Source organism: Orbicella faveolata, unplaced genomic scaffold (assembly GCF_042242905.1).
Source record: "Orbicella faveolata isolate gen_17 unplaced genomic scaffold, um_ofav_v1 contig_4, whole genome shotgun sequence".
NCBI lineage: Eukaryota > Metazoa > Cnidaria > Anthozoa > Scleractinia > Merulinidae > Orbicella > Orbicella faveolata.
In genome coordinates this window covers 7,691,700-7,707,271 of record NW_028301569.1, presented here as the reverse complement: position 1 = coordinate 7,707,271, position 15,572 = coordinate 7,691,700, and the positions used below count along the sequence as shown (strand labels likewise).

The 15,572-nt window shown below is 38.4% G+C and overlaps 1 protein-coding gene and 1 pseudogene across 2 annotated transcripts; both read right to left on the bottom strand.

The window, feature by feature from the left end:
- Positions 1 to 1,238: 1,238 nt before the first annotated feature.
- Positions 1,239 to 11,961, bottom strand: LOC110068435 (ras-like GTP-binding protein RHO). Its single transcript, XM_089275932.1, has 2 exons — positions 11,866 to 11,961; positions 1,239 to 3,162 (listed from the first exon to the last, which is right to left on the bottom strand). The coding sequence occupies exon 2, from the start codon at positions 3,145 to 3,147 to the stop codon at positions 2,566 to 2,568; it is 582 nt and encodes a 193-aa protein (XP_089132058.1). The 5' UTR covers positions 3,148 to 3,162; positions 11,866 to 11,961; the 3' UTR covers positions 1,239 to 2,565.
- On the bottom strand, positions 6,207 to 11,967 carry LOC110068434 (ras-like GTP-binding protein RHO pseudogene; annotated as a pseudogene). Its single transcript, XR_016203017.1, has 2 exons — positions 11,866 to 11,967; positions 6,207 to 8,168 (listed from the first exon to the last, which is right to left on the bottom strand). The product of XR_016203017.1 is annotated as a ras-like GTP-binding protein RHO pseudogene (transcript).
- Between the last annotated feature and the right edge of the window lie 3,605 nt (positions 11,968 to 15,572).

Genomic DNA, 15,572 nt, shown 5'->3' with positions numbered 1-15,572 from the left:
CTGCACTTGCAGCGACCAGCGGATTGTCCCACACGAATAACCCTTGCGTGCTGCGTGCTGGTAAAAATAAAATTTCTAATCAAATAAATGCAAAATGTCAGATAGAGTGGCTTCTCAGAGGCGTAGCCAGGATTTTAAAAAGGGGGGGGGGGGGGGCGGGTTTACACTGTGTCAAAGTGAGGATACTCACCAGATCGTCGTGGCGTTTTCGCCACCTGTTGTGGGTTGTTTGCTTAAAAAGCGCTTACAAAAGGGGGGGTCAAGGGCACCCCAGGTCCCCCCTGGTTACGCCCTTGTTTCTTAACTCCCCTTATAGCCGTCCTTTCTCGCTTTTCAACAAATTTTCTTGTTTCGTAAAGGAAAAACATCGTTGGCATCACAGCGACTCCAAACGTTTCCTTTAGACTTCAATGGTATAAATAATAAATTAACCGTGTGAAATTATTTTCAAAATGTTCACTTTTCCCTGACTCTAAATAAGATCACCTCACTTTTCCACGACCTTGGAGAATTTACAAGTCAAGGACTTCATTAATGGCTGGGCACCGGACAAACTGCCCGGCTCTAAGGAAGATTTTGCCCACCTGGCGTAACCAAAATTGGTGCCGCGGTAGGGATAGAGTTTTAAACGTTTTTTCTTATAAAGTTCAGTTGAGAAAGCTTCGCCCACCTATTAAACCAGTTACTCTCCTTCTGAAAACGGAATGAAACCCCTGCAAGTACCTAGAGAGAATAAAAAAAAACAAAAAAACAATACCTACCCCCTCCCGATCCCACCCGCCTCCACCCCCGCCCCCCCCAAAAAAAGATCCAGATGTCTCCAGCCCCGAGGAAATCAGTCTTATCATTTCAAACCTAACCATCGTGAGCATACAATTCCCCTTTACCCCTTAAATGCTAACCGCAAGCAAACAGTATTATAAATGCTAACCACAAGCATTTAGTGTATTAATGCTGACCACAAGCAAGCAGCAGTAAATAAATGCTAACTGCAAGCACAGTATATAAATGCTACCCGCAAGCAAACAGCAGTAAATGCTAACTGCAAGCAAACAGCAGTAAATAATGCTAACTGCAAGCAAACAGCAGTAAATAAATGCCAGCTGCAAGCAAACAGCAGAAAATATGTCCTACAATGAATTATATCCCCCATCATGACAAAACCACATGCACCACAAATTGAAACCCTGATTTGCTTGAATTGTCTGAAAAGTAAGTACAAACCAGATTTCACAACGTTTCAAAATAACAAGTTTTATTACTTTACTGGACAAACCGAAAAGAGTATCTCCATTCACGAATTACAGCCTTTGAATCAACAGCATTTTATTACATTGCATATTACATACACAAATCAAACGTTTTAAAAATTTACCAAGCAATCAAATTTGGAGCTGCACATAAGTGAAGCCATTAGTTTATTATGTGCAAAACCTCCCAAATTCTACACCATTCTTGAGGAAAACAACTTTTATGCCCTGGAAAAGGTCTGAAACTCCAAAGAAAATATATCATTATTTTGATGAAACTAGCTATAATTAGCACATACTATTTCTTGTACAAACACTGGAAACATCGGATTTTCAAACCACTCCAGTCCAAGAAGAACATCAACACATACAAAAATTCTCCTACAAAAACTATTTTATAACAGTAGTTTTTATCTAGCTAAAGACAATCAAAATCTGTTGCTGAGAGACAATCACTTACACACATTGTCGGTTATTCAATATTCTACTTATTTCTTGAGAGGTCACATGAGCTCTTTGAATGACCTGATCTCATGACACAAGATCAGCAATGGTGCACCACAAAAACATAAAGGAGCTATGTCTTAAATCAAATTACACATTGGCATTAATTTTCCAAGTTTGTAGCTTGCAATGTCTCTATGTTTGATGCTCTTTGTTCTTGTTTAGATTACTCTATCATTGATGTTTTGCTACCTTTATAAACTTTCCATTCAATTCAAAGGCAATTTCATTGATCATAAAAAACAAACTCAACAAGCGGTGACATAGCTCCTTTAAGTCTTACAATCCAATCTTGCACCAATCAACCTTAGTTTCCGTTGTTTTCGACATACCAGTTAATACTTAGTGATCTGAAAAACTGGATTTCGTCCCGAGAGATCACATCATGCAAAAAGCCTATTGGCCAAAAACACAGAAGGGCCAATAACATTAATTCACTTCAAAGAGAAAGGCAAGTTTTTTTTATACACTTGTCAATTAATAAACATCATTGCATCACCACACCTGGCTATGTATCCTAACTTACAATGAAACCTGCTGCCTCACAGCGAATAGAAATACAATGATATGCAATCTCACCATCAGAATATGCCATACAGGTAGAACAGTGCATGGTCATGTAACAATACTAATAATTCAAATTAATAAATGATAACTAAGGACATCTCCTTTTTGTTTCAGAAAGAAGTTCTCTTTTACATTGGATTGGCCCACCCCAAACAGAGTGGGAGAAGTTCCTTCCATGTAAGTTAGTGAGCTCTAGCATATCACATTATTTAAAGCAAAGTTCTGCGGAACAAGTTCAACCATTTTACAATATACTGCATCCCTTCTTCTTTTTCCGTTTCTTGGTCTGAAGTGCAGCTGTTGTGGCTGTTTTAAATACATCTCTTACGCCTTCCTTTGTTTTAGCAGAGCATTCCAAATAATCATAGCCATTGATCTTTTCACAAATTGACTTGGCTTCTTCAAACTTAACAGGCTCTTGTTTCATCTTTATTAACTCTCTCTTTGTGTTTTCATCATTTCTCAGATCTTTCTTGTTACCAACCAAAATGATCGGTACATTTGGGCAGAAATGCTTAACTTCCGGAGTCCATTTTTCAGGGATGTTCTCTAAACTGTCAGGACTATCAATGGAGAAGCACATCAGAATAACATCAGTGTCGGGATAGGAGAGAGGTCGTAGCCTGTCGTAATCTTCTTGTCCTGCTGTATCCCATAATGCTAACTCTACCGTCTTGCCTTCGACTTCTATGTCGGCCACATAATTCTCAAAAACTGTGGGCACATAAACTTCAGGAAACTGATCTTTGGAGAACACGATGAGAAGGCATGTTTTTCCACAGGCACCATCACCCACGATAACCAGCTTTTTCCTAATAGCTGTCATGTCGTAACCCACAATCTGCAAAATAAATCAAACAGTTAACTTTCAATTCAATAACTATTTAGCTATATTGCTTCTAACATCTAATTCAGCAGTTTCAGCACTTCAGACAAAATGCTTCACTATGCATGAACCAGCTGAATGCTATGCAGCCGAAAAACTAAACAGTCCAAGCCCAAGAAGCAGGGTTTTCACAATAAGCCAGCACCTGGTGCAAGTCACCGGCTATTTCAAGCATTTGTGGTGGTTATTTTGTTCATCTCAAAGTTTATTAATATGCTGTTTTGTTTCACCAAGGTAATCATGATCTGATCCTTCTGAGGAAACAACTGAACAGGTAAAAAAGTTGGCAGTGTGTCTATTGTTTGAACCTTTGGAACTTCAAAGCAACAGCAATTTTTGGGAGGCATTCTGCCATCATTAAACATACCTATATCAGGTTTGTCTGAACGCACACATTTTCTATGATGAAGTGGAGGCAACAGACAATGCTGCCTTTTCTGAACTCTTGTTAAATTAACGTGCAAGGTGGCATGGCCTCCAACAAAATCACCTTTGGGTGCTAAAAATGCACTACAATGCACCTCACTGTACCCGTAAATTTTCCAGGGACGACAACCCATCCCCCCTGCAGGTGGGGACAACCCACCACAGCACTCTTCCTCACTCAGTCTCATTTATCATGACCCAATAGAGCTCTGCCTACTTTATGGTTTCCTTCTGCTCCTTCGTTTATATTTAAAATCCCTGAGTTGCAGTACACAGTTTCCATTAGTTTCTTTTAGTAACACACTTAAGTCATTCCCCCAACCAACCAAGATTCTGGCATTAGAATCACACAGACTGCAGTGCTGGAAATAATTTTTCTTCTTTAAGAGGACCTGTCTCCTTTCAAAATTCTTCATTTTGGTCAGACATCTTGTCAATTTGTCCGGACATTAATTAGCATAATTGATTAGCATAATTATCATAAAGACATTCCACAAGAATCGTCCAAAACTGCATTTAAATTTGATTTAATACTTATCATTTATGATAAGTAACTAGATGACTAGATGATTTTATCTAGCTACTAGATGACTGCATTGATCTCTCACTTATTCTTTACATGTTATTCAAGCAAGCCTGGATTTATGATAGTCCTGACAGTTTGAGTTGACTCTTGGGTACATACATACATGTAAAGCGCTAAGAAAAAAAATGACGTGCTAAGAGCATATCCCCATGCACGCAATGCATTATAGGGCGATTTCTGAAGAGTACTTTGTTTGGGAAGTACAGGAAAAATGAACACTTCTGCTTCAAATTAGGCAGACCAAGCACGGTTTTGGCACGATTTTTTGAAGGTACAGTGTACGTAAAGTTTAAGCATGATTTGGGAATTTTGCGATGTAAAGTTCGTGCAATGTAAAGATCGCAGCACTCGCTGAGTGCACCAAGTTTTTCCACCAAGAAAATTTGAGCTTGTAAGTGGGACATTCAAAGTAACTTTGCAAGCTAACAACTGCAAAGGACATGCTGTCATGATTTCAGCGACTTTTGTTAATCTGTCCATTTGTATGTAATTTTGCTGTAAAAATTGGCTTTCTTCGCAAATGTATTATCGATTCATTCACAACAAGTATGATGACAATTTTATCCAGACTCAGCTTATTGGTCTTTCAACAGAAATTGTACCATGTTTACAAAGGAACATAATGATACAGGAAGGTAATTGGACAAGTTACCTTTTTATCTATATTTCACTCGTGAAGCATATTTAAATAAATTGTTGTATTATTTCTTAGTGCGTGTCTTCAGATGTTACGATTGATCGGAAATAAACAGCAGTGATGTACAACGCAGATGGCCTAGTGTTTGGATGATTACTTGAACTTTAACACACTTTCTTGCACGAGTGAATTTTTCCAGAAGGTACGGGGGGTTTACCTAATACTCTTGGAAATTCTAGAGCGTTGGGAGGAGGAAGTATTTTTGAGTTCAGAAGATAGAAATTTCCGGTATGTGGGGCGTCTCAGGTGAAATTCGCTCAATGTCGGAGGCATGGATATTTTCTGGAACTACACATTGCCAAATTTCAATACAGCTTAGGCACAGCTTTGGCACAGCCCAGGCACAGTATAGGCACAGCTTTGGCACAATTTAACGGCGATTTTGGCACAGCTTTGGCACAGCTTGCACACGATTAAGGCACATTAATTTCATGCCATGGCACGCAAGGAAATCTGTAATTCATGCCATGGCACAGCGCAAAGTGTTAAATGGTTGTCAAAAAATGATGTTAACCCTAAATGAATTTGGTATATTACTATTACTAACGCTTATTTACCATAGTAAACAAACTGGAAACAATTTATAGAATGGCCTCACAATGAAAACTGGGATGTCATTAAGGTGTTGCCTTACTGTTAAGCACAAAAACTAGTACGAATCTTCTGTTAGGGAAAATTGTTTTCTAAGTTTAGAGAGCTCATAAGTTTTGGCTTCTTACTAAAAAGTTTTCTCGCTGTGGAAAGTACAACACTTAAGAAAATGTGATTGGTGCGCTGGTGAAAGCAAATGTTACGGGCCATATTCAAAAACGGCCCCTTTTTGGAGCATTAAATGGGCTTCATTTCTTTCAAGTAACACTGCAATGTAATACAAATCCTTCCACGGGAAAGATATTTGATAGTCTTAACTCGTGACTAAACATTACCCCGATCAGATTGCAAATACTTTTGCTAGAGCAATTTGAAGCCAAATTTAGGGCTGTGATCACCAGTGGCGTGCGCCAGGCCAGAGGTATTTTGTTCTGAATCACCAAGTATAACATATGCAGTTTTCAAAGCTTTGTCTGGGCCTGTCTTGTTGCTCTTTGATATGTGCTGCACCCACTTCATATCTTTTGAAAGCACTTCTCTATGGACTCAGACATTTTTGATAAACATCCCTTCCAAATATATATTTGAGCATCGCTGAATTGTAAAATTCATTGAAATAAACCTTCCCCACTATCTGCCCCCCCCCCCTTGTCCACTCATTCCAATTCTCATGAAACAATAACAAGTTGTACAACAGTGTCAAAATAATAACGCTTTTTATTATTTCAATTGGTCAAACGGAAAAGGATATCTTCATTCACAAATTACAGCCTCATAACAACAGCATTTACTTCATTACATGTTACATACAAAAATCAAACTTTTAAAAAATAGTATACTAGCCTGCACATTACCCTCAAAGGGCTGTTATACCAGAGAACCTTTAAACTAGAACCAAAGTTGGAACTACACTTATTACGTTATTCCAAAACCCCACAAAATTCTCAACCATTCAAGAATTGCAACTTTGTTGGTTACTATAACTTCTGTTTTCCAAAACCATTTAATGTCTATGTAATGGTTCAAAATTCTTGGGGGCGGGGGAGGAGTATAACTTGACGACATCATTCATTAGTGACTACAATTTCTTTTACAAATATTGGAAATGCCTGATTCTTGACAACACAGGATAAGAGTACCAGAACAGTATCAGGTATAATTAACTATTCTACAAAACGTTTTTGTCACTAATGTGAATTGTATTCTGGACACAGATATTGTTACTGCACAGACAAAAATCTCAACTATAAATATTCAGTTTGGTACTGTACGCACTAGCTCGTCAAGATTTGTTTGGCCCTGCCAAAAATGTTGATAGATCTTGCCTCCAGCTAATTTTCAATTTGGTAATTGCCTACGCACTTGAAAACACCAAAATGTTTGATAGCCATGAGTATCAAGTTGCCTAAATGTATTGACTCTCAAAAGCAAGATCAAATTTACTCGCTTCACATTTTCAGTCAAGATTAACGCCTCTAAATTGTAGAATCTGGCAGTTTGACCCTTGACAAAAATTTGTCCTGCTCCAGGGCAGGATGAGGGCGACTTTGAAGTTTGGTACAGCTTGACAAAATTTTGGTAGGAAGGAAAACACCGTGCGCAATTGTAAAATGGAACTGATGACAAATATATTTGCAAAATAAACAAAAATTTGCCTAGTGCATCCAGGACCTTATTCTGAAATTTTATGTGATGAGGACACAGCTAGTATGAGGCACCTATGAAAACGCTCAGTAAATAATGAATGTATTACCTGCCCACACCCAGCTATGCATCCGCAGTGACAATAAAGCTGCTGCCTAGCCACCAACAGAATAACAGGAATACATAACTTCACCATTGGAAATACGCCACACTAGCTGGGCAGTGTATTGCCATGTAACAATACTAATGATTCAAATTAATAAATGGTGACTATGGAACTCTCTTTTTTTAAGAAAGAAATTCTCTGTCATAACAGACTGATTCACCCGCAAGCTGAAAACAATGGGTGGTTTTATTTTCACATTAGTCAGTAGGTATCTATTATTAGAGCAAAGTACATTGTGGAACAAGTTCAAATATTTTACAGTATATGACATTTTCCCTTCTTTCTGGCCTTCTTTTTATGAAGAGCTGCTCTTGTAGCTTTTATAAATACCTCTCGCACTCCCTCCTTTGTCTTTGCAGAGCATTCCAAATAAGCAGCACCATCGATCTTTTCACACATTAAAGTTCCCTCCTCATATTTAACAGGCTCTTGTTTCATCTTTGCTAACTCTCTCTTTACATTTTCATCATTTCTCAGATCTTTCTTGTTACCAACCAAAATGATTGGTACACTAGGGCAGAAATGCCTGACTTCAGGAGTCCATTTTTCAGGGATGTTCTCTAAACTGTCAGGACTATCAATGGAGAAGCACATCAGAATAACATCAGTGTCAGGATAGGAGAGAGGTCGTAGCCTGTCATAATCTTCTTGTCCTGCTGTATCCCATAATGCTAACTCTACCGTCTTGTCATCGACTTCAATGTCGGCCACGTAATTCTCAAAAACTGTGGGCACATAAACTTCAGGAAACTGATCTTTGGAGAACACAATGAGAAGGCAAGTTTTTCCACAGGCGCCATCTCCTACAATGACCAGCTTTTTCCTTAGGGCTGTCATGTTGGATATTGAATCTGTAGGGTGGAATGAAAATTCATGTTTATGTCTAAGGACTGAACTGGAATTAAGAAACTACACAAACAGCATGGAAAGAAAACAAAGAAAATTAAAATTTCTTGAAAACACTCAAAAAAAGAAAACAACAAGTTCCAGTACATGGTTCAGTTTTTCCACTGTTACTTGCTACAAACAAGATGTTAAGCAAGGAAAATTGTTTAAAATAACACTGGACTACTTCAGTGAATTGTAATTTTATTTTTGGCAAATACAAAAATCTTCTACATCCATTTCAGCAAAGAGTTTCAATCAAACATGCTAGATTAGTTAATTGCTGGTGATAGACTAATAAAAAAGTTCATATAATGCAATGTGTTCTTTGTATTAAACAAAATTAATTTCTGTGAAAAGCAAGAGATTTTCTTTGAGTTTATGGTCTAATTCTGTGATTTCTGCCAAGCTTACAAATAGAAGAACACCACCGACATATAAAGAGTATGTACATGTTAATGTGCACAAAGTTCAGGACTTTTTAAAGCTGGCCTTTTTCTTGATCTTTGTGTAATGAGTGAAATAATCCTTCCAAAGGACGATAAAATTCTCAAAAGTTTTTAAATGCTTTTCAAATTTCACGAACTAATGAGATGTTTTCACTTATTGCTGTTGTTTTCTTCGGAATTGTGCACTCTAAAAACTGTAAGAAATTCCCTTAATGTTGCAGCTTATGTAGGCATATTTTACAGCTTGCTTTCAACATTCTTACAAAGTGTCAGTTAGGATAAAAACTGAACCATTATCAACTGCGACTCCTTCCCTTGAAGAACTAAACTGATCTATAAAATGGATCTAAACAGGCTCTCTTGTGGTTTTCGGAGTGATTGTGGTTTTACTGCATATAGCATTGATCCAATACATTCCACTAGCCTGAACAGTTCTGTGAAAACAATGGCAGAAAAATTCTCAGCAAGTAATTTTGAAGAGTTTCCATTCAAAATTTCATATAAAGTAAGTACTTCTCTGAAAAAATCAACACATGTATACCAATTTCTGTTGCATGTGCTGTGTTAAGACTTAAGTTAGTCCAAAGCTTTCAGAGGACAATCAGTTCCGAATGCAAATTGCTTCCACCACACCATAACACACTTAAAAAACTCCTGGCTGCAACAGCATAATATTACAGTAAAACCTCACCATCTCAAAACAGGTTGTCTCCAACTCTCTGCTATCTCAAACGCGAATCATTTTCCTTTAAATGTAATTTTCCACTCACTTACTGTTGGCTATCTTGACCCCCTCCCCCCACATTTCAAATTATTTTTCCTTCTCTTAAACAGGGCTAAAAAACACTTTGATTCTAACTTGCCCTTCAGACAAGCAGCTCTCAAAGTTTGCTTGCCATTGGCAAGTCTTAGTTTACTTTTTTTATTAAGTTGTAAGACGATTTGCCTGGGCCTTGCACACTGGGCAAGTGAGAATGAAAAGTCACTTGCCCGGCAGGAAAATCTACTTGTCCTGGATGACTCGATGGCACTTTTTTCCGAGCCCTGCTTAGAGATAGAGATAGCGAGTTTTCACTGTACTATAAACGTCTACGCTACACTAAACAACAGGGAATACTGCCGATAGGTAATAGATTCTGACAACTTTGTTAATTATGGCTACAGGTGATGAAGTATGACAAGAGTCAACAAATCAAGAGTTAGAAAAATTCACCAATGCTTGGTTTACAACAATATTCAAGAGAGGCATTCAATCTAAATGTAAAATATATTACAATAAACTGAACCACACACTCACCTTTCTTAACGTTGTTCAAACTGCGCCCATAACAACACAGCTACTACTACCAGTAACAACTTCCACGAAACTGGTTATCTTGCCACACAAAAAAATCCATCTTTTGTGACTGTTCACTTTCTCATCAGAAAAAAAAGCCATTTTCCAGCAAAAATAAAAAAATTAAAGTCGCAAACAGCCAAGGTGAATAGCACAGCAGATTTTGCTCGAGTGTCAAAAAGTAATTGGTTGTGCATTACTACACTACATGATTGAGTTAGAAAAAGACATGTGCAACTTTGTCATCCAATCAGAAATGAAAACAAAACAAGCGTGACTCGCTTGCACATTCAGCTACATGTATTCACCTTGAATTAAGAGTGGTTCATTGAATTGTTTCTGTTTTCTGTCACTGGTCAGAGAGATAACTTTGGTTTTGGTTTTAAGACACTGAGGCTCTGTCCACACTATACCAGTGAAACTTGAAAACATAGCTTTATTTCTATAGTAAGGCCTACTGTCCACAATAACGGCCTGTCCACACTAATCCGTCACGAGAACAGAACTTTTAGAAAACACTCCTAAAACCAGAGAAATTTGAAAACCTTGACCTTGAGTTTTAGTGTGGATGGAAAACACTTTGAAAATGGTGCTTTCCAAAAAATGATAACAGCACGATAATCATGAGATTTCCTGCACGAGTTTTATCCTCAGACACAAATTAAATTCAAAATGACCAGTGATTGTTGCATTTTCAACTTCTCCAGCATAGTGTGGATGAAAAGCATTTGATGTGTTTTCAGAGTGCAAACCCCATTTTCAAATCTCTCCGTCCTAGTTTGGATGGGGCCTGAATTGACCCCTCAATACTAAATTTAGCTTTCAGTTATTTTCAAAATTCCTCTAAAGAAAACATGCCATCAAATTATAATCTGATGTTTTCCTCGTAAGTAACTACAGAAATACAGTTTGCTGAGCTCCAATGCGTTGCAAGGAAACTTATAAAAGTAGAAATAACTTTCAGGCGACTATAAAACAATTCAATAAAATTTACAAAGTGTGTTTCGTAAAACGATTATCCAAAGAGCCGACCTTAGGGCGGAGCAAAGATCGAGAAAATCTATTTATTGTGAACCAATACAAGGTAGAGGAAGGTATTATTTTTCGCCTCAAAACCACGGTTTGTGTTCGTAAAGTTGTGTACTTTATTCGATGTCGCCGATCAGCTTGGACAATTTCAAAGAACCGTCATGTTGTTAGGGAACTTGGCGCTGAGGACGATTACAAATTTTCAGTTTTACTGACTCGAATCGAACAAAACGAAGATAAATTATCAATGACAGGCAAAAGGCGGTACCTCGGAAAGGCCAAAGGGCCGCTTTTAAAATTCGCCGGTTTGTGGAACTGTGCAGCCCAGCGCGCGATCGATCATATCAAGCGTCTTGCAAGAGTACATTGTTAATATGGTTCAAAATAACCCTCAACAAACTGGTAATCGCACAAAATCTGGTAACGATCAGCATTTTATCTAGTCACGGACTACACTAGGTTAGGAGAGCAAATTCTAAACCCAATTGAGCACTGGCATGTAACCGCGTTGCTGAAGCATAACACCCCGTTGCTCTACAGAGCACGCACTCTTCAACATCCATCGTTTGAACGCTATGTTTCAAAGAGAAACTCATCGAAAATCACACTTAAAGTAAAACAAATAAATAAAGAACATCTCAATATACGGATTTCTTGGCTTAACTTTAGGGGTGAAGGTGGGATGGATTGTGAAATTACACCGTAAAGAATTTGCTCTCCTGGTTAGTTCGAATCGCTGCCATTCTGAAGTATCAACTACACTTATGGCTTGATTAACCCCTCAAACCCTTCAAATAGTTCACGATCTCCGATCCCATAGTCTTCTATAAGTGATATTTTTCAACCTACCTTTCCAAATCCAAGTAAACTATCCCTTGCTATGAGCCAGAACCGATGAACTCAGAAATCAGGAAATGGCCGAGAGTCGATCACCAAGCATTCAAGCCACACCTTCAATTTATCCTATAGGGGGGTTCGGTTATTATTGACCGCTGACCTCACACCACATTGCGGTAAATCCCATGGGTTAATCCTTTGCTCTGATTGGTCAAAAGACAATTGATTTTACACACCAATGAATTCAACCAGTCGTGATTCGTGTATTATCCTCGATCAGCCATACATAAACCCGTGTTCTGACAATTTCCGTAGATTTTCACTGGTTGATCGACGCGAAACAAATTTCCTTTCTCCAATCACTGAATTTTCCGAGGTTTAAAATCCCTCCCTGGTTTCGCTTGGCTAATTATAATTCATGTTTTCTAGGTTAGTCTAAGCAACATTCTTCGCATACCTGTTTCGTATCTGCTTATAACGAAGCTTGTCATTGGACAGATTGGTGTTCTAAGAATAGCCCCAGATATAAATCCATCGAAATTTTCTTTAGACGCATTTTACATCCGATCACTTTGATAGCAGTAAGTCTGAACAGGAATCTGACACATGAAATCAAGAGATTGACATATATACTATATTATACCCAGACAAAATTACTTTTCTGGAACGATTTTAAAACATTTCCGAAACGATATTCCATTTCAATCAAAGAAACCTCCCTTCTTTTGTTTCAGGTTGCGTGACAAATGCGAAACGGGTCTGACGCATTTGAGATCGTGAATTCTTTGTTGATATTTCCTCTACGATACTTCGAAGTTGACGTAACTATGCAAATACGCTTCTTCAAATCAGAACAGAAAAATTTGACGCATTTAAGGATTACAAATACTGGCTGTCACGGACTTCGTGTATGTCACGCAATTTGTTAGCAATTACAACTGTCGTGACTTCGTGAATCTCAACAAATGACCGAAAATTTCTCTTGTATTTTGATACTCACTGCATAGACATCAGTGTAAATCAACGTTTCCCAAAAGAAGAGAGCTTTCGGCAAACTTGAGAAGCAAAAGAATGTGTGATCACGCGTACAAATTTCGAATTCTCTACACGGTACCTATTGTCTCTTTACTGAGGTCATTATTTTGAGGTATGAACCCTAAAATACGCACGGATCAAGTGTTCACCATGGCAACTAGAGTTTACTAAACAACACAGTGGGAACTGTTTTTCCCACGTGTCGTAATTGGCTCTAGGTGGACCCAATTGTCACCGATTATTTATATGAAATTCTTCAAATAACTGGAATGGTTTAAGAAATAATAGTGGGTGGACAAAAATAACGGAAGAATTAGTTGCGTCGATCTTTGGAATTGAAGGAAGCAAGCCACTTATTGAACAAAGTTTTATATACTTGGTTGTCCGTGGCGTGTTAATTGATTTATTTTTAACTTTGTGAAATGGCTAAATTAGTTTGCAAATATTTTCGTTATCTCTATGAATTGCCTTCTTTCATTAGTCCCGTGAGCCGTGAAATGGTTAGTTTTATTTGTCTCTCTGGCAACATAACTGGGAACCTTAATTGTCAAGAATAATAATTCGTGAAATGAGAAATATTTGTTGAATTCGTTGTGAAACGTGATTTTGATAATGTCTATCTTGACGGGGGGAGACTCCCAAATGAATTAAAAAGGACGGGGGTTCTCGTCGTACCTTTTAGGGGTTAATAAAAGCGATTTTGGTACCTCTTAGGGAAGGTCCACAGCGGGAGCCTTCGAGGCCTTTTAGGGTATTGAGCCCCCCCCCCCCCCCCCCCAAAAAAATGACGGTAGATATTTTACAAACAACTTTACAAGTGGAAGGTATTCGATGCAATCGTCCGTATCGCTATCGAAAATTATGAAAGTGTCAGTTTATGCATTGTTTTAGAATTGATACCTCTTAGGGGGGACAAAAAATTCAAACTTCGTCCACAAAACAGGATCTTGGTACCTCTATGGGAGTCCCCCCCCCCGGGTCTCACTCGTTTGTAATAAGTTCTTAGGCCTGGTGCATGGCTCAAACTTTACACCTTCCAACATGAAAGTGTCTTCGGAGAATCTTCAAGATACAATGGCCAATGAAAGTGAAGTCAGAAGAAAAGCGAATTTTACAAAACTGTCTAATTTCTCGCGCGCTGATTGGCTAATTTTTATCATCTAGAAGAGTACAGATGGATAAAATTTTAATTTATGCAAGCTTTCAAGTTCAACTCTCAGCTGTCAAACTGTCAGCTTTTAAACCAATGAGATTTTATGGACTTTTTAAGTAGCCAATGAAATAGCGAGAAAAGCTATCGACAATGTTCGCGTCATTTTGAATAAAATTCACTTATCTTTGTTTACGGCAAGTTTACGTCGTCTTCTCCCCTCACCTATTCCCGGCATTTGACCATTTTGGGGTCTTGTTATTGTAAAAAACAAATTGACGTCAGTTTTTTATGCGTCTGTCCTCGTATTGATGATAAATATCGTCATAACATTGTCAAAGTTTACTCCGGAACCACTCACCTCCTGCGGCTCGTGGTTCAACAGCCACTTTGACGATGTTAAGACGCAATTTATCATCAATAAGAGGACAGACGCGTAAAAAACTGACGTCAATTTGTTAATTTCACAATAACTGCAGCAATTCTCCTGCGCTCATTGGCTAATTTTCATTGTCAAAAGGCGGTTTATTTTATTGTCAATTCAGCGTCCGGCTAGATCAAGGAGGGTCGTGAGTTGAAATCCCATCTAGAACTCGGATTTTTTTCCGAGTTGATGTTATTTTTACATGTAATACTCACTTTGGAGGGTGGTTAATAAGCGGACAGACACGTGAATTTATAATTTATGCGATGATTTATTGTAAAAAGCAAAATGACGTAAGTTTTTCATGCGTCTGTCCTGTTATTGACAATGAATTCAGAGGAAGAAACTCCACTCCACTCCACTTGTAGGAAGAAATCACTTCAACCACCGCCGTCGGTAGTCTGGGCACCAGAGAGAACGTCCAAAGAGACATGGTAACGCAAAATGACCAAAGAACTACTGGTGTTTAGAGAACAATTTCAAACCGAGACCTCTGCTATTGCACTAGGATCGATTTCCTCCGCTATCTCTCTCGGTCTATACGTCCCTCCCCGAGAAGAGGAGGACGAGCGCGGGCTCCTTTCCCGAACAGTCGCCCCAAGGGGGGGGGGGGGGGCATAAAAAAACAAAGAACCGGGGTGCTCGGCGTACCTTTTAGGGGTTAAAAAACGCGATTTTGGTACCTCGTTGGGTGTTCAGTCTCAAAAGGTCCACGGGGGAGCACTTCTGGTGCCTTTTAGCGTATTAGTGGAAAAAATATGACAGGAGATGATGTCTTATTTTTGGAATTTGAACCCCTTAGCGGTAAAGACCATTTCAAACCACGTCCACAAAACAGGATCTTGGTACCTCTCCTGAGGGTTTCTTTTTTCAAAATTTCCAGTCAGCACCCCTGTCCTATTTACATGGGGGTCTCCCCTCCTCCAGGACAGTCGCATGGTATTAGTAAATTGAGCCTACTGTTGCACTTGATAGAGACTGATTGAGAATCCTAGCTGATCTATTTATTTATTTACTTATTTATTTATTTGTTTATTTACTTATTTATTTATTCATTTGTTTAATTAATTACTAAATTAATTATGTATTTATAAACACTATTTCTTCAGG

Coding starts and splice junctions, on each gene's coding strand:
- LOC110068435 (XM_089275932.1), bottom strand. CDS start 3,147: ATGACAGCTATTAGGAAAAAGCTGGTTATCGTGGGTGATGGTGCCTGT.